Raw genomic sequence first — 27,451 nt, forward strand, 5'->3', positions numbered from 1 at the left:
ATCACAACACTTAGAAGCATCAGATGGTCGGCGATTATCTATAAGATGGCTGTTTGCAACACATCCATCCATCTTAAGTGCTCACAACACATCCATCTTGCAGATGGTGAAGGAGCTAATCATCTGCTTCAAGACTTTGGTCAGAGAGCATAGTAGTTGAAGCTTGGAAGTTTGAAATGAACGAAACTCAGAAATAAAGGCCTTAAGTCACGAACGAAATGGCTGAACATCTTAGTCTGGAATGTTGAGAGCTAATTAGGCTCCGTTTCAAGAAGATGATGAACAATGCGTTTTTATTTTTAAGGATAATTTTGACATTTTCAAAAGTCTTAAATCGCCCATGACATCACATGATCTACATAACTGACGATGCATTAACGATAGGTACTAGATTGTTGCATTTTGAAAGTTTGAGCACTAAATTATCGCGTTTTAAAATTCGGATACTAAGTTGGCACTCATCCTAAAGTACAAAAAAATAAGGATCTTGATGTGAAGATAAATGAAGATTTTTTCTTCTATTATTTCATACTTTAGTTCCATTTTTTAGGCATCATATTTAATTCAAATTTTAATTTGTTTTGGAATGTTGACTAATTAAACAATTTGTTTTATTTAACTCCTTTGTTTTTTTTGTATCTTCTTTAACATGGAAAGCATGTCGCGAGAAAAAAAAAATCCAATTAGAAAGAGGTAATGAAACAAACTTTTTTCTTTTCTACCGCTTACGTACATCTTGAGCCACTCATCTAGAATATTGAGTAGTAGGGCGCCTGTACCACTACAATTGAGATCGACACATTATTCCATGTTTGTGGCACTGTGACGTAATGGGGTACAATATAGTTTCGTTTGGTTAGCATTAGCATTGCTCATTTACTCTTTCCAATCCCGATTGATCCGCGGAATTCAGGGAAAACCGGAATAGGCACAGTCGACAAAACAGTAGTTCTATTTCTAACTTTCTATACTTCTATCCAAAGATTTTTCGAATACTCGCCGATCTACTGCATTTAACAAAACGGACAATTCTCAGTATAAACTTGATTCCGTTGAGTTCATTTCATTGTGTATTTCGGCTCTTGCTTCGGTTTCTGCTTGATCCGCTCAGTAGTGAGTAGACCACTTTTCCGTTCTGTTCTTTTTCTTTTATTTTCATGTTTTTTTTTATCATTTTTCACACAATAAACATAGCCCACCTCTTTTCTTTGAACCAAATCTTATTCAATATTTAAGTCTGGAATAAGAAGTTCAGTATCCTTTCAGCCCATTAATCCTTTTAATCCAAAATCACAACTCTTTCGCACAGTAAACTCAATTCGCTTGGTTGAATAGATCTTCTTCCAGACCCAGAGTCCCCGTTACCATTTCGGGTGCTCGTTACAATGTCTAAAGAAAAACCCCCTTCCAGATTCATATACTTCACCGTCACACTTTTGCTTTTGTTCTGTTGCTTCGTCTCTGTCATGTCTTCTGGGCCCGATGTGGATGATGAAGATGATCTGAAGGCTTACGAGGAACTACTAGCATTGGATGAAGAAGAAGAGCAACAAGGGCCTCAAGTCAAATCGGCTGAGGCTGAGGCTGAGGTTCTGAGCAAGGCCCAGAGAATTGTTATTGAGCTCAACACTGACAACACTAAACGGGTTATAAATGATAATGAGTTCGTTCTGGTTCTGGGTTATGCTCCATGGTGTGTTAGAAGTGCGGATCTGATGCCCCGATTTGCAGAGGCGGCAACTGCTCTTAAGGAGATGGGCAGTCCTCTATTGCTGGCGAAGCTTGATGCGGAACGCTACCCTAAAGCGGCATCATCTCTTGGGATCAAAGGCTTTCCTACCCTGCTTCTCTTTGTCAACGGGACCTCTCAAGCGTATACTGGTGGATTTTCGGCGTAAGATCCCTTCTTTGTCAAATTAGGCTCATTTTCTAATTGCGGGTGCAGGTTGAAACAGGATTTTATTTGTTGTATGCTCTGATTTTTGACCAGGGAGGACATAATGATCTGGTCAAGGAAAAAAACAGGGTCCCCTACCATTAGACTAGCTTCGGTGGCCGAGGCAGAGGAATTCCTTAAGAAGAATGCCATGTTTGTAATTGGTCTTTTTGAGAGATTTGAGGTAATGTGAACTTTGGTTGCTTGTAGAAGTAGGTTCTGTACATAAAAGATTAATTTGACTTTCATACTCATTATCCGTGTTAAAGTTGCGTTTATATAAAGGATTTTGTTTCTGAGAATTACTACTTGTAGTGCTCTGACTGTGATATGATAACTTGTTTCTGTTTTTTCTTTGACTTGGTTATGTTTAATTTTGCTGTGGACAATGTGCATTACTCATTGGAGGGACAAGTACTAGCCCATTTTATTCCAGGCTTTCACTTCTCCTTCCATGTCTGTCTTCACTAGATTATTGCTGGTAGAATGTCCTTAAAGTGCAAGCAAGTTGACGGGGGCTCAGAGACCGTGGAAGTCTAGAAACAGGGATATAGAACAAGACTCGTTTTGTTAAGCTATCAGAACTGATTTGAAGAATTTCTAGTGAAGTCAATTTACCACCAGAACAGCAAATGAACATTTCTTTTGCATCTTTTTACCAAATTCGACAAAAATATATGTAGTATTGCATGGATGTGAACATGGGATTGGGATCTGATAAAAGTCAGGGAGTCTGACTCTCAACTTATGAGGGAAGATGCTGTTAAGAAGTGGACTATATTGTAATCTTGTACTCTTATAAAAAACATAGATGTATGTAAAGCTTTATCTTTGCTATGCTACCTAGGACTTTTGATAACAAAATACGGAATTCAAAATGCATAGTAGATGTTCATTACAGGTCAAACATGCATTAATCTAAGGAGTTGCTAATGGCAGGGTCTCCAAAGTTATTAGGGGCTTTTGCTTGTTATTGGCAATAATCCTTTTCTTTTTCCTTTTGTTGTCTTGGCCCTTTTTAAGTTTAAAATTTCCCCTCTTTTTGTTGGCCTTCTGGTGTTGTATCCTGCTTTTTTATGGCACATTCTTTGCTTTAACCATACTAATCCTTTTCTCTTCCTCTTCTTCCATCCCTCTCATAACTTCTTGTTATATATAAAATTTAAATAGATAAAACTTGTTTTGTCATGAGCACATGCAACACAAATGTGTTTCTAAACCACAATATTTTTCTAGAAGTGGAGTCTCTTTTATCACAGTAGGCTTTTCAAAACCTTAAGGGTCAAAGAGATGAATTTGAACGAACAAACATACATCAAATCCACTTAAACAATATATAAAAATAATATCTGGAAAACAAAATATTTATTAATAGTACACCAGTATTGTGTGCTTGATTTTTCATTTATTCAGAAAGTTTAGTTTTTTTTAATCTCTCAGCAAAATAGAGCGAAACAGGATTCATGTAGCCCACCCCATATGGTTGGGATAAGGCATAGAACTAGTGATCTCTCTGCAAAATAGAACTAACTTTTTTTAATCCACCTGATCCTTTAAAGTGGGAAGGGATAGATGTCAAGAATATTTTTAGTTGTCTCCACTCTCCAACCTGAGCATTGCCATCTGACTTTAGAGAAAAGAACAACTACCACAAGGTTTTGGAGGCTGGAAGTTACCCCTTCATGGTATTACAAGTTCCTCCCTGCACCATGATAAGTTTTATGCATAATGCTGTCGTCCCACTTAACGAGAATACCTTGCCCTTTGTGTTCAAACTTCCTAAACTGATAAATATTAAATTGTTCCTAGGTAATTTATAGGTTCAGGACCATAGTTTTTGGCTTAAATCATCTGTTCTGAAGACTTTCTTTTTTCTCATCTATCTACATAGTATGTGGTGTCAATGCTTGGTGTAATTTTAAAATCTGGGGCTATCAAGAATGAGAATGTGGGTTTGAGTCTGTGAGCAATTAGTTTGTTGAAAAAAAGACAAAGCCTATGCCTGTATCCAGTCTACCCCTCCCAAGACCTTAGATATCTCGGACCAACATTAGGTAATCACTTTTTATATCTGCATAGTGAATATACATGCATACATATAATGCATATATAATATCTCTAACACCTCTTTTTATTTTTGAGCATATTTCATCCCTTTAGGGGCATCATGCTGTTATAGTCTAACCTGTATTTTCAGTTGAGAGATAAGTTAGGTAAACTAACAGTTAGAAGGGGTTGAATATTTCCAGGGACCTTATTATGAAAAATTCGTGAAAGCAGCAACTGCTGACAATGAAATCCAGTTTGTTGAAGCTAGCACTACTGAGGTCGCTAAAGTTCTCTTTCCAGACATTAAGCCTAAAAATCATTTCCTTGGTCTGGTCAAAAGTGAGCCTGAGAAATATTCTTCATTTGGTAAGTTGGTGATTTATAGCAACGGGTTCAGCTATTATCCTACTTTTTCTAGATGAGCAGGTTAAATCATCGGATAACATTATCGACAAAAAAACCAATTGGTAATATTGTTTGTCTTGTTTCCCAGATGTTGTAGCTAAGTTGGTGATTACAGGAATTTGCTTAAGTGTTCCTCTGGAATCGTATATTGTGTTAAACTTGTTGTCTGACTTATCATCTTTTATTCATCTCATTATCAGATTATGTGAATATCTTCTTAGACTTATCTTTATAACTGCATAAGAATACTTGCTTGATTTGCATATATATTATTCTAATTCCTGATAACTTTAAGATTACTACTGATTAATCATGTTTTGTTTTGACTTTTGTGCAGAGGACAGTTTTGAAAAGGACAAAATATTGCAGTTTTTGGAATATAACAAATTTCCATTAGTTACTATACTGACTGAACTTAATTCCATGAAAGTATACTCCAGCCCTATCAAATTCCAGGTTGCCATTACTCTTCTCAAATTTGTACAAATTCTACTTGATTGATTGTTTTAATAAAAGTTAAATTACTCTTCAAAGAAAATTACTCTTCTGAAATCTTGCTTTTGGCTTAACACTAATTTTGGGGAAGGGGTGTTTTCTGATAGTGTAGGAAGGTTCAGCTAAAAAGCTGCTACTTTTTGGGATTCCTAAGCCAAACTGTGAAATCTGTGAAGTAGTGCAAAATGCGATTCCTTTTTCTACTCTGCATTTCCATTTCTACTGCAGTTCAAACACAACATAAAGGAAAACTTACCCAAGCTGTCACAACTGGTGGTAATCCAGGCTGGTTGGTTGTTATCTAACAAACCAAAAATGATGATAAGGAAAATTTTCGCGGTAAAATAAATCAAGGCAAACCTGACCCTGGATCTTTGGAGAACCATAAAACTAGTATCCAATATATTTATCCCCATTGAAACCACTTACATGATTCTTCTCATGAGGCATGTTGCTGGTCTTTTATCCCTTGCACCGGAAAACTCATTTTTACTTAATCTCAAATTATGGTTACTGATTTTGAAATATTTGTATGAGAGAATTCTTTTAATGTGGTCTTTGGATATTTTCTAGGTATTCATCTTTGCTGAGGCTAATTACTTCAAAAAGGTTATCCTACCTCTTCAAGATGTTGCAAGAAAGTTTAAATCAAAGGTACTAGTCCTTGGAAAATATTTCATTTGTTTCTCACATTGTGGTAGCTTTTGTTGAAGTTCTAATGTTGTCTTCTGACTGCAGATTTTGTTTGTATATGTTGACACTGCAGAGGATAACCTAGCAAAACCGTTCTTGACATTGTTTGGGCTTGAAGAATCAGACGATACTGTTGTAAGTCTTCATACGAGTGTCTTTATTCTTTTAAATGCAAATTTTAATTGCCAATAACTTCCATTGAAGCAGCAGCTAACTGATACAAGCTGTTTCTTATGTCTGTCTGAATAGGTGACTGCTTTTGACAACAGAATTAATTCGAAGTACTTGTTGGAGTCAGATTTGACACCAAAAAGTCTAGAAGTAAAATTATTGCTCCATTTATGAATATATGATCCAAGAAATGTTGAGTAAGGTACTTAAAATGGGTTTTGCAATGTTTGTTGCAGGAATTCTGCTCAGGGCTTCTAAATGGTACTCTGTCACCTTACTTCAAATCAGAACCTATACCAAATAATGTATGCAACTAGTTTATTGCTTTTCTTTATTTTTGGTTGTACCACTGTACTAGTGCCTCTATTCTGTCTTACAGTCCTTGAATCTAGGCTCAGATATCATGTGTTCTCAATTTGCCAATCTAAGAGTGCAGTTACCTTTGTGCATATAGAAATTACAACTCACTTGTGAGGCTTGTTGGGCTAATCAGCCTAGGGTTGGACATGCTCTAGAACACTTTCTTTTTTTTTTTTTTTGTTAAATTTGTTTTGGTTGAGAAATATCAATTCAATTGATTAATATCTGATCTAATTTTAGGAACGCATTTCTCTTTTAAATTTTGTTTTGGTGGATCTAACCTATTTTTCCATTGCTTTACTCATGCAAAATGTGGAAACTGAAAAGTTCCTTCTAGTTGCTTGTTGATTATTTTTGTCTTCTGTTTGATGAAATATTATTGGAGTGCCTGTTTAAACAACAAACCAATAAAAAACAAAGTCCGGTTTAGGTCCCTTATTTTGACCATATAAAATAAACTACAGAACCTTCTTTTATCATCATCATTAAGCTCTTCTTCCTCTTCATTATCTGATTTTCTTCTTAAGATTCTCATAGGTGTTGTCTGAGTTGGTCACTCGACCAGATTAGATATAATGATCTGACTTCTGACACAGTGTCAATTTTAAATATTTTCCTAATGTGAGTGATGAAACAATTCGGTGCTTGTGCAATTGCAGAATGGTGCAATTGTTCAGACCATTGTAGGGAGGACGTTTGATGACTTGGTTTTGAGCAGTCCTCAAGATGTTCTTTTAGAGGTTAGTTTGTTACACTGGGAGCATTTTATCAACTTCTCTTTCTATAGATTTTTCTATTTGACTGTTTAAAATATGTTTGAATTATTTTTGTCACATGGAAGGTTCATACACCGTGGTGCCTCAACTGTGAGACTACAAACAAGCAGATTGAAAAGCTGGCTAAGCATTTCAAGAAATTGGATAATCTAATTTTTGCAAAAATAGATGCTTCTTCAAATGAACATCCAAAGTTACAGGTATGTGTTCCAGAGCAAGTATAGAAACATAGCTTAAGATATTAGAGAAGGGAGAAGAAGTTGAAATTTCAGCACGATTATAATAAGAAAATATTATTTATATTCTTATAATATTACTCTTCAGACACTCTTCATGTTAACATAGTAAGGTTTTAGTCTCAAAAAACTGAACAAGAAGTCTTTTTTGCAACAGCAGCATGTTCTTTTATGATCAACTTCTAGTGCCAGGTTTTAAAGCTTGAAACTAAATTGTAGACTCAGGGTTGGCACCATGAAGTGATTTGTTAATGGAAAGCCACATGTTTTTGCAAGGAATGAAGACATGTACACAAAAACAAACAGGGCATGTGCTCATAAGTTTTGTATGTTACTAGACTTGGGTTGATAATCCCGGTCTTATATAATTCCTATTTAATGAAATATGTTGTTATTGATCAAAAAAAAAAATCCTGGTCTTGTATAGTATAAATTAAATAATCAATACATTTAATATAGAAGACCAAGCATTGTCCCATTTCAATTTCACAAACCTATTTATCTGGTTATTTTGAATAATCTTTTGATATTCCTGTCTATTTTCCAATCTATTTATCGGGTTGTTTTCAGTAGTGTCTTAAGATTCTTGTGCACTATTAGTTGTCTTGGGTTTTAGAAAATGGTTACTATTTTTATGGAATCTATATAAAATCAGTTTGATCCACTGAGTTCTGTGTACCTGTTTTGAACCTTCTTTTGATCCACTAACTGAAGCCTGTACTTGTTTTGAACCTTTTTCTTGGAGAAAGTTAGTAATGGGCATGGTTACTATGTTTTCCTGGTCTTAATAATTTATTAGGATGGGATCAAGTTAAAAGTGTTCTAAAGGGTAAAGGAAAGCGTCACTTTTTGTAGGCTATGTGGGAACTTGGTAGGGGAAACGACTTCTTGACATTGTTTTTAACACAAAGCTGAGGGTCATGTGATACCCATAATGAACATGCTTATGATTGTTTACTGCTTTCTGTTGGTTTTGCAGATAAATGACTACCCAACTCTATTGTTTTATCCATCTGGTAACAAGTCAAATCCGGTAATTATGTAAGACACTTTATAATTTCATTTCTTTGTAACCCTTGCCTAGAATTGTCTAAAAGCATTAATTCGGCAGATCAAACTTTCCACCAAGTCAAGCTTGAAGGACTTGGCTGCATTCATCAACAAAAATGTAAAAGGAGTCGAGGACAAGGTAAAATCACTGGAGGAGAAAGCGACCAAGGACGAACTATAGAAGAATACAATTTGAAAGCATACCGCCCCCGAAAGATCTTGAAATCTAGCTAGATGTTTAGAAAGATAAATTAAGTTGATGGGAGCCTGGGAAAATGTTTGAGATGTTGATGTTATATGGCTAATTCTCCATTTTATTGTTCCATCTTATCGGAGGCGTTGTATAAACTAGCAAGCAATATTGTGTTCAATAAGAGCAATATTTGGTATATAGAATCAGTTTAGTTATATGGCTTTGCAGTTGATTTGCATTTGTTCCAATATGACGGAGACCTCTTAGAAATTTGCAGCTGCATCACAAACTTGAATGTCTTAGGGTGGGAGATAATGCGTTTCCCTTTCTGGGCCATCATATATGTACAATCTTAGTTGATTCTTGGTCAGGATCTTATACCGTAACCTTCTATTCTTTAGTCGTTTAGTGTGATTCATCGATTGGAGGCGTGGAGCCACACCGCATTGCATGACGCAGAGGTTTTACTGTGTCACCATTTATTAATCTCTTTATTTTTTGCATTTGCTTTATGACGTTTCTGTGTCATCAATTGGGCGGGGTGGACCGTATTTTGCCCAGGGTTCTGCTACAATCTCTAAAGGCAGTCCTTCAGTAAAGTTCTTCAACACAAAGTTCAGGTTGAAACACGTCAAATGATCACTTGACGCAGAAAACATCTTTGATAGGGGTGGACATGAATTTAGATTTTTATGAGTTATTTGAGCTCAATTTGTGAAAAATTTGATTTGGCTCAATCAAAATTGAGCTTTATGCTGAGCTTGAGCCCAATATAGACTCATTTACTAATTGAACTGAATGTGAGCTCAATGAAATTCAGCTCACAAGGCTCGCGAGCTTAATTTAACTTTTTTTTTTATTATCAAAACTTAATCTAACTTTTATTATATTATATTATTTATATATAATATTTTTATTTATATGTAAAATAAAAAATAATTTTTTATATGTATAATATTTTATCATATATATATTTATTTATTTTTATAGGGAACTTGACTTTCAAGCTAAGCCAAGCTCGAACATATGAGCTTTTGAGTCTAGCTCGAGCGTTATGCTTTTTTTGGCGAGCTTGAATATCAAAATATTGGCTCAGCTCCAATCCAGTGTATATTACATGAGTGGACATATAAGCAAGGTGGATTCACTCTATAGCTTAAAATAATGAAGTACATCACTAAAATATAGGTGACAATGACAGACAAAAGGTTGATGAAATAGGCATATCCTTGCTAAATAATGAAAAACATGAATACAAGGACCATCCGCATCATGACAAAAGAGAGGTCTTGGAAGAAGCCTGCTTCAGAAAATAAATGGCTTCTTTCGTCCCAATGAAAAGCAGAACTCTGCAAGAAAAAATTGAGCAACTAGCATCCAACCTGAAGAACACAGCAACAGTGACCCAACAAAAGTCCTCATTCTGGTGCAGGACTGCTTTGCTCATCAGCACAGCCCTGCTGAAGAACTGTGTTACCAATCCTCGTCAATGGCCAATACCTAAATACTGATCTTCCTATGATGTTCTTGGTAGGAAGAGGTCCCCTGTATACAGGAATGAATGAGTGATTCAACTCAATTAAAAGAAAATGCATATGGGAAGATTTTGAGAATGAAAGCTGGAAAATGTGGAATTAAAGAAACCCAAACTTAATTTGCTACCATATATGTGAATCATAGCTATTGTTGCGGTTGTCACCCATCACAAATACAAAGTTTGCAGGTATTTGCTGCAGCATGACAAAGTGCGGGTCAGTTATGCTTTTCACTGAAATTTACAGTTTGTTCATGTATTCTATTTTGCAGATAAGACACGTGAAACAAGTACAGTTCGATTGAACAGTAGATATTCTTTGAAATTGTAAGTATTATATAGTGAAAGCGGGGCAGAGGCACAGAAATATGTAGGACTGAGTCATACAATTGGAGTCATATCATAAGAAGGTGGCTCAAGGATGAAATCTTCATTCCTGACAACTCCATTTACTAGCAACTTCCCATTGTGAACCTGCATTAGCAAAAATTACCAGTGATCAGATTCTAACTTCTTTGCAAATCTAAAAATGTCTTTGGAAAATGAAAAATCCTTGTCATATAAGGTCACATCGAAGTATGGAATCACAAGCCATACTAAACAATCATATACAAAGTGAATTCCTGGAAATACATCATTTGTGTATTTTGTCTTGCATTTCCCAAGTGACTTCATAAATATAACATGCTTCTTTTTTTTTTCAGTGGTTAGAAAGATTAACGTAACTTAAAGGTAGTTGAATGTCAAGACAAATGGCTAAAAAAACGCTGTGGGGTTTAAAACACATTCGATTATGTTAACCATTTCTATTAGAGAATGTAATTTACTGAAACAAATTGGTGAGACACAAAAATAATGGCAAGCTAGAAAATTTTGGTTCAATAGAAAATGCAATTTCTAGATTCTCCATATCCAATACCTTGTCCAGCCATGCCCTTGCTGAATCCAGGTATCTACGCACTTCAGCACTTATAGCCATTGACCATGAAACCAATTGCCTTATTGCAAGACTCGGATTGACTGGATGGTTGAGCTGTTTGGACTGGGAACTGAAACCAAACATGGTTCTTGAAATGCTAGGTTATTAGAGATGTTGACTTAGTCTGAGTTCCCTCAAATAACTTTGTTGGTAGGTACTATAACTCATAATATTTGTTGTTTTAAGCATGTTGTAAAGTAGGCTTAAAAGGCGATCCGGTAGTACTGCTGTTTTTTCTTTTTTTTTCTTTTTTTACTTCCACATTTTTATTTTAGCAAGTCATGTGGCTGAACTGCAAGGCTGAATTGTTTGACCTGTGACCCAATAACTAAAACAAGTCAACATCCCAAGTCTGATAACACTGAGCAAAGCTATCATAAGTTTGAAAAAGATGCAGATTAATACATGACACTTCAGTTCTGGGGAGAAATCCTGCCATGCTCGTAAGCCTTTTACTCATAGCAAATGGAATTCCCTTAAGGCAGTCAACAATGTTTATCGTGGTCATAACATAAATAAATGTAAAAAAGGAAAAATTCATAAAGATTACTGACCGAGCAACCATCTGAAGCACTGCCCTTATTGATTTTGATAAACTTACCTCCACAACATCACCTTCCTTGGCAACAACTCGTTTAATAAAGACATCCTCTTCTGTATATCCTATTTCCTGTGGGGTAAAAACCAATTATTAAAATAATATATATCGGATTTGGATTGTAGAAATTTCAATCACTTACTGTTCTTACCTGCAATACTGGCGGGCTTTTGAAAATTACTATATCATTTGGACATGGCTTTCTAAAATGATATGAAACCTAAAAGTATCCACATAAAAACATCCGTTATGGATGAAACCTTCAAACTTTTAATTGAAAACCACATAAGATGATAGAGTTACTATCAATTTAACTTGGTTTATACCAGCCAAGAGGCTCCTCTATGGTTATCTATAGTTCTAGTGTTAAAGCAGGCAGAATCCATGTCATTAGTTAGATGCATTGTAGTTTTGTGTTTCTGGCCTTTTTTTGTATTGTGTTCCACTTGCCTATTGAATTCTTCTCATAATCAATGGAATAAGGTTCAGCTTCCTTAGACCAGCCTTTCTTATTAGTACCAGAGCATTGATCGTTGGTACATAAACACAAACCATTTCAATAAACTCTCCCTCATTTAAATCTGACAGGGTTTACCCCTAAACTCACTCCCACAGGTTCCTTCAGATCCAAAAGTGAATCTGCCCTTTGGAGTCATTTCATTGCATGGACTCTCTTAGATGGATGAACTGTCCATGTTAGACACGCATCAATCCATAGATACTTGAAGGACACTTCATGTGATATTTTTCTTTTTCTCCTTGCTTATTTAACATAGATGAATATCCATTATACACAATGAATGCAATTTTTCATATGAAAAGTGATTATGTAACAAAGATGATCTTAGAGACCTTTTAACAACATGTTATATTTTTAAGAGTTTATACTTCTCTATGGGCGAGTCCTTGTTTAGAGATTCTGATTCCCGTAAGCATTTTTTCTGACTGCATTCTGATCTATAAAGCATGGTTGAGCCCTTGAGGCGTAGCTCTTACGAGGACTTTTCCTTGTATACTTTATTGGTCTGCAGAGATACCTTTTTTTTTTTCTTCTTCCTAAGTTGATGATATTGTCATATAATTGAAGAGAAGAAACCAAAACGGCAAAACCTCATCCGCACTACTCTTCCTAAATGTTTTAAACAACCCCATTTTACTTCTTGAACAGTGGTTTCATTTTCTGAGGCTATATCAAGGTTCCATTTCCATGTCTATCATGGTCCGGGGAAAAAAATGAAAAGAAAACTCCAAGCTTGTCAACAGGGGAAATAGCCAAAGAATGACCAGAAAAAATAGCTACCTTTTCAGCAACGATTCGATCTCCGACGTCGAATGTCGGATACATGGACAAGGAAGGAATATATCGAGGCTCGGCAATGAAAGTCCGGAAAGCAAGGGAGACAGCTAATGCTGTAACAATAGTCTTTACATCGTCAGAGGTCAAATTCAACCATTCTGGCATGAGTCCCCTCTTATTCTCAGCCTCACCATCATCACCATCTTCTCCACCTTCTCCACCGCCATCCCCATTGCCGCCATTGCTATTCACCACTTTCAAAGATGGATTTTTGGTCCCCTCGGTAGACTCTCTTGCTCCATTGCATCCGATCCGCTTCAAGCGAGTTCCTGGATAGAAAAAGCGCTTAAACCCTAGGAAACTAGGATTTTTGAAGAAAGAAGTTACTTGGGTTTGCTTAAAATATCGATTTCTTGTTAAAGGATCGAAGCTGGCGACGATGCAATCAGGATTTCTAGAGGTAGAGAGGGATGGAGTGGAATTGAAACGAGGGTTTTTCAGAGAGGAAGTGGAAGCGGAAGGGAAGAAGTTCAGTGATGTCATCTCTTTTCTCCACCTTCCCTCCAAATCCGATACCGGATAAAGCCGTTGGATGAAATTTATAATGCGCGGGCAGCCCATGGATCATTTAATGCCCTTTAAAACAATGCATTTATGCCCGGCTCACTTCCCACACTAGAGGATCCGGCTATAATAGAGGAAACGGGATCTGTTCATCACGTGGGCGCCTCACATGCACATCCACCGTGCATTCATCCGTGAATAATAACTTGGTAGAATGTGTGTGTGAGATCGGTGTGAGGCGCCCTGTGTTAGGAGCAGATTCGGTCTCATAATAGAGAGGAAAGGCATCACACCACGATGGTAGGTAATTCTCTCCACTTTAACCCTTAGTCCTAACAAAAATACTTGAAAATATTTGGTCCTCATGTGTATGTAAGTGTGTCAATGGACCCGTTTTGCATTGGATCATGTCCGGTCCAAAATCAATTTGGATGGATTGGACAGACCAACAACATATTGGATTGGATCAATTTGGTCCAAAATATTAATTAGATTGGATTGGACTAGGTTTGATTAAGTCAATATCTGGTCCATTGATATTAGATAAGAATATAGGTATTAAATGGATTGGATTTGGATTGAAACCAATTTAAATCAAAACGAATTTGAATAAATTGAACGGTCTAGACATTGAATTGGACCGGTCCAAAATATTTATTGGATTGGATTGGACCTGATCCATTTATAATGGACTCGCATTGGACTGGATCAGATTGGACCAAATCTAGTCCAATTGACACCCCTATATGGAATACTGGTGTATTCGCTATTGATTAGGTAGCCTTGTAGCCAAATATACATGTTTATGTTTATAGGAGATTTAAAGTCCCTGAAGAAAGGTTATCAGGGGCGGAGCCAAGATATTTTCATGAGGGGGGCCAAAACCTAAAGTAGATTAGGAATGGCCCATGGGGGGCCACCATTGATTGGGTTGAGGAGTGGGGGAGAGGGGAAATTTACATGGAAATTTGTATCACAAGTAGGAGATTTTTGGACCATAGGGGGACCATGACTCCCCTGGGTCCCCCTTGGATCCGCCCCTCTTGGTTACCACTTTTATGATACCAATTGATTGGTTATAAGGTTTTTAGATGGCATGCCTATGAATGATTGATTATAGTTGAGATAGGGTGTTAAAGATCAATTCAGATTTCTTGCCCACAAGAATTATGCTCACACCTACCCACATGACATTATGGTAACATGCAAACATGGGAGATGTTCCAATTTACAACTATAATGGGGTGTGGGTAGGAGATCCAATAAAGAGTGAGGAGACTAGAAAGGAACGAATTAGAAACAAATGCATCCCAAAGGACTAATGATTGCATTAGTAAGGAGTGACTTGGTAGAAGTAGAAGGCTTAAAAATGGAAAAAACTATGCTACCAGAAAGACATGATACTTTGAAGAGCTTTGGCCAATAAAATCCACCCCACCTAGGGGTGTCAACGGTATTCGAAAATTTGATTTCAAAATCGAGATTTGATATAATTCAATTGAATTTGGATAATTCAAATATCTAACCGGTTGAATTCAGATATCTTATTAATATCAAATAGCTAATTGAATTTGAATTCAGAAATGAATTGATTCAATTTAATAAATATCCAAATTCAACTGATTATTTAATTCTTACATATAGTATATAAAATATTTAAATGTTTTATATAATTATATATATAATAATTAAATTATATAAATGATTTATATATTTATTAATAACCTAAAATAATTAATTGGTTGAATTCAAATTCGAATATTAATTTTCAACATCCGCCAGATATCAAATTAAATTTGAATATCGGATTTTCTAATAAGATTTGAATTCAAATATTATCTAATTTAATTTGTATTCGATCCACGTACATCCTAACCCCATTCTCATGAATTTTAATAAATACCACGTGATTGGTTACTGCTTTTATAATATTGATTAAATTTTTGTATGATATCACGTCTTCCCAATATCATAGTAAAACCCTAAAATCAACAAATAAAAATTTAAAGAGAATAATACAAAAAAAAAAAAAAGAGCATAATGATATGACAGTGTTGCCATAGCCCACTCCAAAAAAATGGCTGTATGCTTGAAATAGAATGCTGTCTTTAGCTGAGCCCAGCTGGCCATTAACAACTTTGGTGTTACATTATTTTCTAGGAAACGCCTTTCAATAATTATTTGTTTGGTTTGAAGGAAAATGAGAGAAAAATAAAAGAAAGGTAGGGAAACTCTTACAGTGTTTGTAAAGGTTTCCTTGTATTTCCTTTCGTTTTCCTACTTTTTCCTTTAAACCAAACACCACCTAAGGGGCTACATGAAATGGATGGACTTTGAGTGGCATAAATTGCGACATGTCACACAAGGTTCAAAATATGCTAATTATTAGATGCATATCATATGATATGTATTTATTTTTGAATCCCACCCAAACACTAGGGAGATTTAGGACATGTGGCCAATTTTAAAGGTTAATACCATTCGAAGAGAGATGTGTTGATTGAAATCTTGAAATGTGAAAATATTTGTAGGGTCTGTTTGGTTTGTAATTGAAATTGGAATTGAAACCGGCATTGGAATGGTCTATTCTTATATTTTGTTTGGTTTAGACAAGAATCGGAATGGGAATTAGAATTAATTGGAATGGGATTTTATTCCTAAGAGAGGGGGGAGGGGGGGAATGGCCATTTTCTCAAATGAGTGGATGCCATTCCACTAGGAAGAATATAAATTTATTCATATTAAATATATATTATATATAATATTATTTATATTTTAAAAATTTCCTTTTATGTTAAGTAAATTTATTTTTCAAAAAATATTTTTAAGTAAAAAAATTTGAGGATTTTGGTCCCTATGGGGAACTTATCTTCATCAGAGGTTGAGGATAAAGACAATTTTTATCCTTGATGAGAATCGAGATCAAGAATGGAGAATATAATCCCCACCCCAAACCCTTCCCGTTGCCATTCAAAATCACCTTAATTATGAGGATCTATGCGTTATTCTTTGGCACAAGAATGAGAAATCTATTAAAATATTGATACTCTTTGAATGAAATGACTATGTTTTTGATGTGGTCCCTGATTGTTCCATGAGAGTTGGGCCTTTTTTTTTTTCAATGGGTCACTTGGACTTGGGGTGGCGAACTTCTGGGCCAGTAGATGGGCTTTCATTTAATGCGTCCGATGAGCCATGATGGAATAATTGAGATTCATCAGGATATTCATATGGGGTTTCCCAGTTCCCACCCGAGAGAAGGAATTCATTTCATTTCACACGTACTTATTAAATACTTTGGCGCTAACTACCCAAAACCAGCAACGTGAACAAGTTATCATGTCAGCCATCACCTAAATGGACATTCTTGACCTGAAACCATTCGTGAGCTCGACTGCAACACTTCCTACTCGTACAAAATAATAATAAAGAAACACATTTAATTCCAACCATCCAATGTTCAACCGTGTCTGTGGCCATGGTGGGACCCACTCATCTAAATGTAACATTTGAGTCCTAATATTGGAAAATGTTCAGATAATCGGATCGGGCACATCATAGGTTCAATCGGAGTTGAATCATGATGATGTGGTATATATATACATATACTATGGGTCATTAAAAATGTTATATGCAAACCTTAATTTACATTTTTTTAAATACGTGTATAATAATATAATATATATATATATATATATATATAATAAATAGTTATTAATTAAATAATCTATAAAAATAAGAGGTTTTGACTTCAAATCTTATTAACATTTTAAAATTTTACTTGTGTATGAATCCGGACGGTTTCATGAATCTGATACCAATTCACTGATTTTCCGATTCAACCGGTCGATTAATCGATTTTTAGCAGGTTTTGAGCAAATTCAATTATTAAGGTATGGCCGAACCCTGGGTCACGATTCAACCACCCGGGTCCGGTCTGATTTTCTAAACAACACAAAAAAGTCAACTGAATAACAATCGTCGGTTTCAAAAGTCTTAATGCCTTATAGTTGAGTGAGTCAGTCAATAACTCGAACGCACGATGAAATGATTTTAGGCTACGTTCATTCTGTTGGTCCAAAAAGTTTTAAGTTCACTTGCTTACTGCCATTTTGCAAAACAAAGCTTTTCATTATTATCATTATCATCAAAGCATTATCCCAATTAAATGGGTCGGTTACATGGAATCCTATTTCATCATTCCATTATATCCGATGTCCATATCCATTATTATATCATGGACCACTTCAGTCTTTTTTGGTCTGACTAAGAAAAAGAAGGGTGGCATTCTTATGATAGAAGGTGATGCGTCTTTGCCACATTTATTTTTCTTTACCATTCAAGTTTGTTTTCCAACCGTAAGCATGCATGAACAAGGTGATAGGTGGTCGGTCTCTGAATAACCCAGATTTCTACAGTCACACCTCTCTCAATTCATGGTAGAGATGTGTGGCTGCAATTCACGGCGGGTAGAAAATGAATAGGAAAAGTGAGTAGGAAATCTCATATAGTCTTTGAAAGTTGAAGAGAACGGCAGTAAGAGAGAGAGAGAGAAGATTTGGGGCCCTGTTCGGATAATGGTTGGGCATAGATTAACCGTCGGCCACGGGTTTGGTTTTGTAACAAGAGTTTGGAGACTGAGTTGGTTCAGTTCAGCTTCAAGTTGGATTAACCGGATTTATTGCCTTTTATAAGGCTATGTTCATGCACCAACAAAAGCAAAGAACTAGAAAAATTAGGAATATGATTCATTTTCATATTCAATGGCAGAAACCATTATTTTTCCTCTGTTTTATATAGAACCAAATTAAGTGGGTGTTTGACAATATGGTTGGTTTTGTTTTCAAAAACATAAACGATTATCACATCAGTAAAGCTGTATTGTTTTAGATGACATGGCAGTTGTTTTTGTTTTCAAAAACAAAACCATGTTGCTGAACACCCCCTAAGACACCCTATTCCAAGGAAATCATTAGTGTTCGACAATATGGTTAGTTTTGTTTTCAAAAGCATAAACAACTATTACATAAGTAAAACTATTGTTTTAGATGATATTGCAGTTGTTTTTATTTTTAAAAACAAAACCAACCATGTTGCCAAACACCCCCTTACACTACTCCAAGGAAATGTTTTCCTTTGTTTTACGTGCACGGACAATGTAGCTTTCTGTTATGCCTTTCATAGTTTATATGTCTCATAGAACCATTCAACCTAAAAGCTTAAGCTGCTAAGTGAGGTCCTTGAATAGGTTTTATTCTATAACATGTCCTGTCACATGAAAACCCATTGGGCTTTAAGTGTTGAAGCATGGACAACACAAGCCCACTCATACCTTGTGCTGAAACTTAATTAATTATAATGGGGGTAATGAAAATTGAACACTAAACCACTTGGTCGAAGTGGCTCTGATACCATCTCAAAGAACTATATATTCAACCCAAAAGCTTAAATAGTTAAGTGAAGTCCTTGAATAAGTTTTATTCTATAACACTATGGTGATGGTACTTCCTTATTATACAAATGCATGGCTCTTTATGATGGTTTGCTTCTCATTAGTAAGACATCTGCTCCATGGTGTGATATAATATTTTCATTTTAAGGGATGTCAAAGTGCTGTGCAATATTCCATGAGAGTCAAATTCTATCACACACTTTGTGAAAGAAATCATTGTGTGGATCTACTAACTAGGATATCACTAAAAAGAGATACCAGATTCTCAATTCTCTTCAAGGTCTTCCTGTGAGCTCAAGAATTTCTTAGGGTTCGTTTGGTTTGTAGCCAAAACTGGAATCAAAATTGGAATTGGAACTAAAGTCAGTTGGAATGGGATTTCATTCCCAAGGAGGGGAAGGGAATGGACATTCTCTCAAATGGGGGAGTGCCATTCCATCAAGAATGGGAATAAGATTCTGATTTTGTCCAATCAAACAGTTAGAATTGAAATGGTTCCAAACCCCTATTCCAATGAACCAAATGGGCCCTTAAAAAGGATTCTATGAGTCTCGCAGTTTTGCGTATTGATTGATGGGTTCTATGTTTTACTTTGTTTGAGATTGTTTATAGTTTTATTTTTAATGCTGCTAGTCAAGGTTGAGTGGGATAGGAAGTGCAAATGTTGTGGGGGCTTTGGGGCAAGGCAGGTTACATCTTCTCTTGTAGTTATCTTTACTTTTGATATTGGTTGATTAATAGAATTTTAAGGTAGCTGCCCCTCCACTTAGAATAAAGTTTGGGGTTAAAAAAGAACATAGCAACCAAACATAACCTATAACTATAAAAGCATTATAAAACTCAAATGCAAGGGTAGTTGGGCATCCATTTTGCCTATATATCCTTTTTGGCTTTTGCACTAAGCTAGTCAGATTTTCTGTTTGAGATATCGTAATCCCATTTTTCTGTTGCCGTCAATAGTCAATGTATGGGCAATATTGTAAAGGCAGGGAGGGTTGATGCAAGGAATCATTGTCGATTAGGTGCTTAATTAATTTTGGGCACTCACACACATATTAATTTTGGGCACACACAAACATCTGATTGGATTTATGGGACTCGATCTGAATTCGAATCCTATCGAATTTTTAGATCTGATTTATTCCGACTTGTTTTTTTTTTTAAATAATAAATTATTAAAAGAAGAAATAAAATATATCAACTTAAATAAAGAAAAAAACAAAAATACTTATTTTCATTAAATATATACATATTTTTATAAAAAAATAAATAATGTAATAAATTTATAAAAATATAATATAAATAAATAAATAATATATATATTATATATATTTATATTTATAAATATATAACACATCAAATCATCTTCTCGGATCGGATAGGGATGATCCAAATCCGATCCAAAGATCTGACCAGGGGTAATCTGAATTCGACTAAATAGGATCAGATCTTGGATCGGATCGGATCCATTTGCACCCTAGGTCAATCTATGCCTGGTCCATGTGACATGGTCATGGCCAAACAGAACTTGATCTTCTTAGCTTATCAGATAAGCACAGGTTTCACAAAGCCTAATTAGTTCCAGCCTTCCAGGCCAGCTACAAGAGAATGGTAATGGGTCTTCCACTGATGCAAAGAATTCCAACTATTTATGATAAAGTCCGTAGAGCTTTGGAGGATGATCTATAGTACGATCAAGAGTCGTTCTACTTTCCTATCAGACTATCAATTAAGGCTATGTAGGTTTCCCTACCTTTACCTACTTTTTCCTTCAAACCAAACACAGCCTAATCGAATTATCACAGTACTTGTGGAAAGCATTAATTCCATAGAAGACAGTTTTAACTGGTAAGGGGTTTAATGGATATTCTAATAACTTATCGACTTTGGAAGGAAGTCGCATTGCGTATATATATATATGGGGCCAAAAATGTATTCTAGCAATCACAAACATTGGCCATTACATCCAGTCTGAACAGAAGGAAATTAAAGGAGCTGATCGATCCGTAATTGTTAGTGAACATTATAATCAAAGAGTAGGCTGCAGAGATAATTATATATGGAGGAGATAGATCTGAAGTGTGGTTGTTAGATGTTAGAGTGGGTAGTCTTCAGTATTTTAGCTAAATTAAGAAATTAATACAAAAAGAAGAGAGGTTAATACTAAGGATTATAGTTGCAGAGGTTCTCCAAACCCATGTACTCGTGTCGCTCAATCTTGTGAATCATACGTGATATGCCAATCCCACCTGTTAAATAGAACAAAAGAGCCATTAGGACTAAAGAAGCCGTAGTTTTGATCAGACTGAGAGTACTGAAAGATAAATTATTCTGTCACTTGTTTTTTTTTCAGCAGATTGATGCTCACCTAGTGAGATTGCACTAACAAAGATTGTAAGGGATAGAATGAAGATGATGAGAGACGCCCTCCCCAATAAAATGATCAGCCTTCTCACTACACGCTGCCCTACAAAGGCAGCCACAGTTGCCACGGCGGTGAAGTAGAGAGCTGCCAAATGAATAGCAAGTAATTAATATATAGGGATATATGTACTTGATTCAGTCGCTCTAAGCAAACTATACGAATAGAATCATGGAGTTTGGGTTCATTTGATGATTACCGTATGGAATTGGAAAACGCTTCAGAAGGTAATATTCCACCACGGACATGGATGAAGAGAACATCATGGCAAAGGTGGCCGTAGCACTTGAAACCTACACAGACCCAGGTTTTCTGAACTTATCAGACTCTGGATTATTATTTATTCAAGCCATATGAAGATAATACAAGAAGCTTTCACGTAAAGCGGTATCGCATTAATTGTTGTAGTTTTTTTATCAGAGAGCAGATTCAGAAGCTACTACAAGGAAAAAGAGGTAGAAGGCACACCTCGGGAGGGACGCCCATTTCCAAGAAAAGAGGACCCAAAATGAAACCTCCACCAAGACCAAGCAGGCCACCGACTACTCCAGCCAGTATTCCGCAGCAGCAGTAGAGGATCAGTTGATGCACTCGCCAGTTTGTGCCCTTGTCTCCCTTGGATCCAATCACTTTCCATCCTTTATACAGGCTAACTCCCTCGTACAAACTCACACCGACGGCTACAGGGATCTGCAAAATATGGGAAAGAGTTTTCTTTTTCGGTTCTTGAACAGGATTTTTCCTGGGTGGTGGCTACAACAATGAAGCTATGGGGCCACCACTCCGCTGAGCTTATTTAGTTCAGCTGAAAATGTAAAACCAAAGAGAAGTAACTTCTCCGACCAAAATACAGAATGTACCTGTAATAAGTTCAAAACCCAATATATCGTCGAACAGGTTGTTGTGTGATTCTGTCTCCAACATGTTCAGTTTTTCAGTCGGTTAGTTCATACGTTGAATGAAGCATTGGGATAACGATAGAAATAATGAGCAAGCTACACGGCTATACCTACCCCACCTACCTACCTAGCTAGAGAGAGAGAGGGAGAGAGGCGAACCTTGACAATTTGCAGAATAAGAAAAGCAACCCAGACGAAAACGAGAAGGCCTAGTTCCTTCCAGTAGACATTCTTGAGAATGGGAACCTGGTTTTGATATAGAAGTTTAGTCTTGGAAATCCTAGGAGGCATAAATACAGCTTTGAATAGCATACTCACTTCTCTCTCTCTAGATTCTTTGGTCTCCTTTTGAGGGCCATTGCTTGAACTACTGGGTGGAATCTTATGTTCCACTTGTTCATTGCTGGTACCTGATACATATGGAGATATATACGAATCAATTCCAGGAAGAAGGAAACAAATTTGTGGCGTATCTGACAGTTAACAGAAGGAATGAACCAACTCACCATTTGACTCCAGACGCTTGGCAGCTTCCTGAAATGATAAACAGGTTGGTTTCATCAAGAGCGAGAACAAATTCAGATCAAGTTGACTTTAGCTGATATATAATATCTACAAACAGACGGTGGATTTATGGTCTACCTTTTTCTTTATGGTTTCCTTTTTCCAGGTTTCGATGCCCTTGAAAAATGACTTAGTTGACAAGCCTGAAAATCGCAGTAATCAATCACAGAAGGCACCATTGCGACCACTATGGTCTATCAAGGATTCTTTGAGTTTGAATCAAACATGTAGCAAGGGAGAATACCATTCAATTCAAACAGACATTATACCTAAGAAGAGGACGATTAGCAGTACTGTGAGCATCCAGTTAGCAAATATCACATTAAAAGCGACCCCAATACTGATTCCTAGCATAAGCATAGGCTGGAAGAGCATTGCCAAGTCGTAGTCGATAATGGGCATATCAAGAGTTGGATGCCTTAGCCTGAGATTGCAGTACACCGTTGATGCTGATGCACCCATGATCATACCTGGGGAAAAATGAACAGGACTGTTATAACCTCAACTGTTGCTGTATGGTGGGATCAACATAGCATAAATCGGTGAAATTCCCTTTTATCCTTCAAGCAAAAAAATGGTGGGTACGTTGTTCATGTCAAAAACATGGTAAATTCTGATAGGTTTAACTGGGTTTTACTTCCAAGGACATTAAGTGACGTGACAGAAATTTGTGGGTACCTAGCAAAATTCTAAGAAATAATACAGTCAATTAATGGTTTCACATTTCCAAGCTCATCAAATTCATCAATAGTGTTCCAAAGTTCTATTTCAGAAACCCAATGAGATACCAGAAAAAGAAGGGTACAAAGATAAATTTAATTCGATCGGGTTAGATCTGGGTTATGTCAAGGTAGTAGTTAATTTGTCAGGGCCTATAAAATCCAGTGCAGGAGAAGAAAAATGAAACGGTTACTAAAAAATGAGTCAACTTCTCTACCTTGATTAAAAAAAAAATTCAGTTTTGACACTTCAAACTTTGTATGCATCAGTTTTCTTCCAGTTTCATACAAATTTCAACTCGTCGGAGAGGAGCTTGACAGCTGCGCAATAGGTTTCAGCTTGGGAAGACCGAGGTATTTTGTCTAGGTTTCTATCTCTCTGCGAGTGACTAGAAGATGTTTTCAATGTTTACCTTTCCTTCTGAGAGAATGAACTGACCACAGGGGGGATTCTCAGGCAGAAATGTTATGGGATCTTGAAGAACTAGGCCTAACTAGTAGAAAAAGGGCAGTAATATCTCAAGCATGAGATGGGTTTTCAACTTTTAATTCCTTCACCTCCGGCCGGCGGAGTCTATATATGGCGTTGTTTAGTTTTGTATGCATCATTAATTATTGTTCTAGCTAGTTTCAGAGTAGTAGACAAACTGCCATGTCTTACATTTCGATATTGCTGTGGATGATTTTGCATCAAACCCAATAATCAGAGTGAGCATGGGAACGAAAATCCCACCACCACCAACGCCGCCCACACTCCCAAACGCTGCTCCACAGAATCCAATTATGGTGCCAAGAACGATTTCCCACCCGAATTTCATAGGCTGTAAAGAGAATTAATTAATTAATACTTGTTAGTTAAAAGCACATACTTGATAGATTGATTCATCAATTGAGACCGGAGTTCGTCGACAAAGGAAACATTGAAATTAAATCTCATGAAATTGTACTTACAGGCCACACATGATGATAACCTGATTTACCCGCTTGCCAAATGAAAGTTTTAATTTGTACAAGATAATTTGAATGAACCTCTGCGGTTCCTTTGTTTCTTAAAGCGTCGTCTTTCAGAGTCCGCTCTGCAGAAGCAAACACAGAAACCAGAAGCAAGCTGAGCACAACCGTTGCTACCCATTGCAGAGTTTTCCATTTTGCTTCAGTTCCAGACATCGCAGCACAAGGGGAAGCAAAAGCTCAACTCGTAAACCCACTCTTTATCACACCGAGGTGCTTCAATTTCCCAAGTCTCTTATGTCGTCCAGATCAACAAGGGGAAGCAAAAGCTCAACTCCGCAGCACAATTCAGAAGTTCACTGCAGAAAAGCTCAATTCGACATCAAAATCAGCTACTGCAGCAGCTGTTTGGCAGCAAACCCACGTGGTGGGGTGCCGAAAGGATTTAAAATTCGGTTTCGTGCAGAACGAAATTTCGGCCTGGCTACAGAATGAGTCTTCAGGAAAACAATTAAACTCTTCAGATGATGCTTGTATGATTCTGTTGCCAATACTTTCATCTACTTATATATCATCCAAAATTTTTCGTATTCCCCCTCCCCAGTTTGGACCGAAATATTCTGCTGATTTCGTTCCGGAATTTCGGAAATTCTGACCTTGCTCAAACTGAATCCAGGGAGTGCTGTCCACTGTTCTCCACAGCCGAGTTCGTTTTATAGGCCGGATTCTATGGAATCCCACCGACAAGTAGGAGCTGGTGAGGTACCACAGGCCGGAATAGGTGACTCAACGGCGACTGTAAAATCTAGAAGAAACAGCAGAGAAGAACTACGGGAAAGGGATCGAAATCTTTTGGCAACTAGGCCGAAGGGATTAACAATGTTAAACCCAATTTGCAATTGCTGCAGTTTCCGTCATGAGCTCTACGGGCGGGGAGATCCCGTTTATATAGCAACACTTCCATTATTTTTTCACTGGTTCTCGTTTTTCTTCGAATGATAATCTAGCGGGAGCGATCACGCTGGTTCGACCGTGTGAGCTCTACCGTGCCGCTTTCTGATTGGACAGAATAAAGAATAACAAATTTCAGAATGACTCCAAAAGTCCAAATTTGGGTCGATCTGGCAGAGAAGGAACAGGAAGAACTATTTGTAGGATTACCGCCAGTGATCCAGCGGGACCGCTCCCGCTAGATCTTCAGTGGTCTTCTATTAATTTTTTTTTTTTTGTTTTTAAGTTTCTTTTTGGAAATAAAAATATTAAAAATGTAAACCGACATGACCCACTGAACCAGTAGAAAAAACGCACAAAACGATAAAGTTTGACCTACTTGCTCTCTGAGTCTCACTCATAATTAGTGTCAGTGTATCAGAGCTACGGGTTCCCTAATAAAAGGGAAAAAAAATTTTTTTTACTGTGACGCCAAGCTGAACTTTACGCGTTGTACCAGCATAAACCGAGTCTGAATCGTCAACAGTTATACTCGTAACAGTGTCGGTTGCCCTCGTCCCACGGGGGCTTAAATGGTGTGGGGGATATTGATTGGCCCTGTATTTTAATTTTGATGAGGTGAACCGCTGGGGACTCGGAGTCGCGCGGAATGATACTTGATGCATGCACGTAGGGGGACAAATTAATCCAAAGGAGAACGAGGGAACCGAGGTCAGCGTGGAGCTAAGATTTCCCAGATTTCTAATTCCAAGCGTGGAGCTAAGTTTCAATCCACGGTCAGGATTGAATCCACCCATAAGATGGAACTAAGATTTTTAAGGGTGGATTGAACAGTTAAAACCCTTAGAATTTTTATGTTTTTTATGAAATTAAAAAATAAATAAAAATTAAATATGAGTCTATTTAAACTCTCTCACAACCCACAACCACTTTGGTTTCCCTTTTATTAGGAAATAACTCTCTCTGTGTAACAACCAACTGGTGACGGCTAGTTGTACGTTCTCTATTTAAAGTTTTTTATTTTTAATTGGGTATTTATTTTTTTTGGTTTTTTATTTCTCGTTATTTTTTTTTAAATGGAACAAAATAATTCAATAAGTCAATCACTTTTAAGATTTTTTCCATTATCACTTTTTATAAAAGAATTATTAAGGGCCTGTTTGCTTGGTGGGAAATGGGTTGGGAATTAGAATTGGAATGACTCATTCTGATTTCAACAATTTGGTTGGGCAGAATCTGAATCCCATTCTCATTTCTGGTGGAATGACATTCCCCAATTTGTGGTAATTGTCATTCCCTCCCCTTCCCTTGGAAATGAGATCTCATTCCAGCTTATTCCAATTCTTATGTGAACCAAACAGGTTATGAAAATAGACCATTCCAATTCCAATTCCAAAAACAAACCAAACAGACCCTTATCTCCTTTTCTTACTAATTCATCCATCTATCTTCCATTAATCACATCACTTATTCTTCCTCCAAAAACTCCTGCATGCCACTAATTCTCTCTCCTCTCACTGATCCATTGAATTGCATAAAATTCCTTAGTTATATCTATCTATCAATCTATCTATCTCTTCACTTATTAACTTATTGCTAATATTCTCTCCTTTTTCTCATGGCTACCCTGGTTATATCTCCTCATTAATTAAGATATTGACTCTCTGTCCTCCAATAATCCATTCCGCTAATTCTCTTTTCTCTTGATTACTCCATTAAATTGCCTAAAATTTCTTAGCATATTAAATAGTTGGATTTATGACCGATAACATTAGGGTAAGAATCACAAGACAACTCTAGTGTTGATTATGGACCATTTTGGAGAGGCCACAACAAGTTAACATTTGAATCAAAATTGTTCTCTCCATGAAAGTGCTTTCACATGTAACAACTTTTTCAGAATTTGTGTTAAGCAATGGGTCCTCTCGATGTCACCCTCTCTACCACTAGACCTACTTCTCCCTCTTCTTGGAAAATTAAGACTCTGGGAAGGCCCCACCAAAATAAATGTAGATGTCTATTGGATGTGATACCATTGGACCTGCAGCTGCTCACAAAGTAGCTCCCTCTTCTTGGAAAATTAAGACTCTTGGAAGGCCCCACCAAAATAAATGTAGATGTCTATTGGATGTGATAGCACCATTGGATCAAATGAAA

At 36.6% G+C, this 27,451-nt stretch overlaps 3 protein-coding genes across 6 annotated transcripts; 1 reads left to right on the forward strand and 2 right to left on the reverse strand.

Annotated features, from left to right (window-relative positions):
- The first annotated feature begins 1,215 nt into the window (after positions 1-1,215).
- On the forward strand, positions 1,216-8,579 carry LOC148842657 (protein disulfide isomerase-like 1-6). Its single transcript, XM_088958350.1, has 12 exons — positions 1,216-1,894; positions 1,991-2,120; positions 4,186-4,351; positions 4,728-4,846; positions 5,459-5,539; positions 5,624-5,713; positions 5,828-5,899; positions 5,986-6,054; positions 6,769-6,849; positions 6,951-7,085; positions 8,101-8,154; positions 8,233-8,579. The coding sequence occupies exons 1-12, from the start codon at positions 1,386-1,388 to the stop codon at positions 8,350-8,352; spliced, it is 1,626 nt and encodes a 541-aa protein (XP_088814476.1). The 5' UTR covers positions 1,216-1,385; the 3' UTR covers positions 8,353-8,579.
- A 915-nt stretch (positions 8,580-9,494) lies between these two features.
- Positions 9,495-13,445, reverse strand: LOC148842658 (chloroplast processing peptidase-like). 4 transcript variants are annotated; one of them, XR_016103478.1, is made up of 7 exons: positions 12,776-13,414; positions 11,627-11,695; positions 11,283-11,547; positions 10,818-11,191; positions 10,286-10,372; positions 10,027-10,094; positions 9,495-9,909 (listed from the first exon to the last, which is right to left on the reverse strand). XR_016103478.1 is itself a non-coding variant. In XM_088958742.1 (6 exons), the coding sequence occupies exons 1-6, from the start codon at positions 13,391-13,393 to the stop codon at positions 9,783-9,785; spliced, it is 1,038 nt and encodes a 345-aa protein (XP_088814868.1). In that variant the 5' UTR covers positions 13,394-13,437; the 3' UTR covers positions 9,495-9,782. The 4 variants fall into 4 exon arrangements, 2 of the variants coding, with proteins under 2 accessions (XP_088814868.1, XP_088814869.1); XR_016103477.1 differs by having other exon boundaries at positions 10,818-11,547; XM_088958742.1 differs by lacking the exon at positions 10,818-11,191 and having other exon boundaries at positions 11,479-11,547; positions 12,776-13,437.
- A 7,228-nt stretch (positions 13,446-20,673) lies between these two features.
- LOC148842659 (sulfite exporter TauE/SafE family protein 3-like) lies at positions 20,674-25,316 on the reverse strand. Its single transcript, XM_088958978.1, has 12 exons — positions 24,344-25,316; positions 24,054-24,213; positions 22,943-23,143; positions 22,752-22,816; positions 22,616-22,643; positions 22,428-22,519; positions 22,269-22,355; positions 22,071-22,121; positions 21,679-21,900; positions 21,410-21,503; positions 21,157-21,297; positions 20,674-21,037 (listed from the first exon to the last, which is right to left on the reverse strand). Exons 1-12 carry the CDS (start codon positions 24,557-24,559, stop codon positions 20,952-20,954), a joined length of 1,443 nt encoding a protein of 480 aa, XP_088815104.1. The 5' UTR covers positions 24,560-25,316; the 3' UTR covers positions 20,674-20,951.
- Positions 25,317-27,451: the final 2,135 nt, after the last annotated feature.

Source organism: Nelumbo lutea, chromosome 8 (genome assembly GCF_056320005.1).
Source record: "Nelumbo lutea isolate HS-2025 chromosome 8, American lotus-T2T, whole genome shotgun sequence".
Taxonomy (NCBI): Eukaryota; Viridiplantae; Streptophyta; class Magnoliopsida; order Proteales; family Nelumbonaceae; genus Nelumbo; species Nelumbo lutea.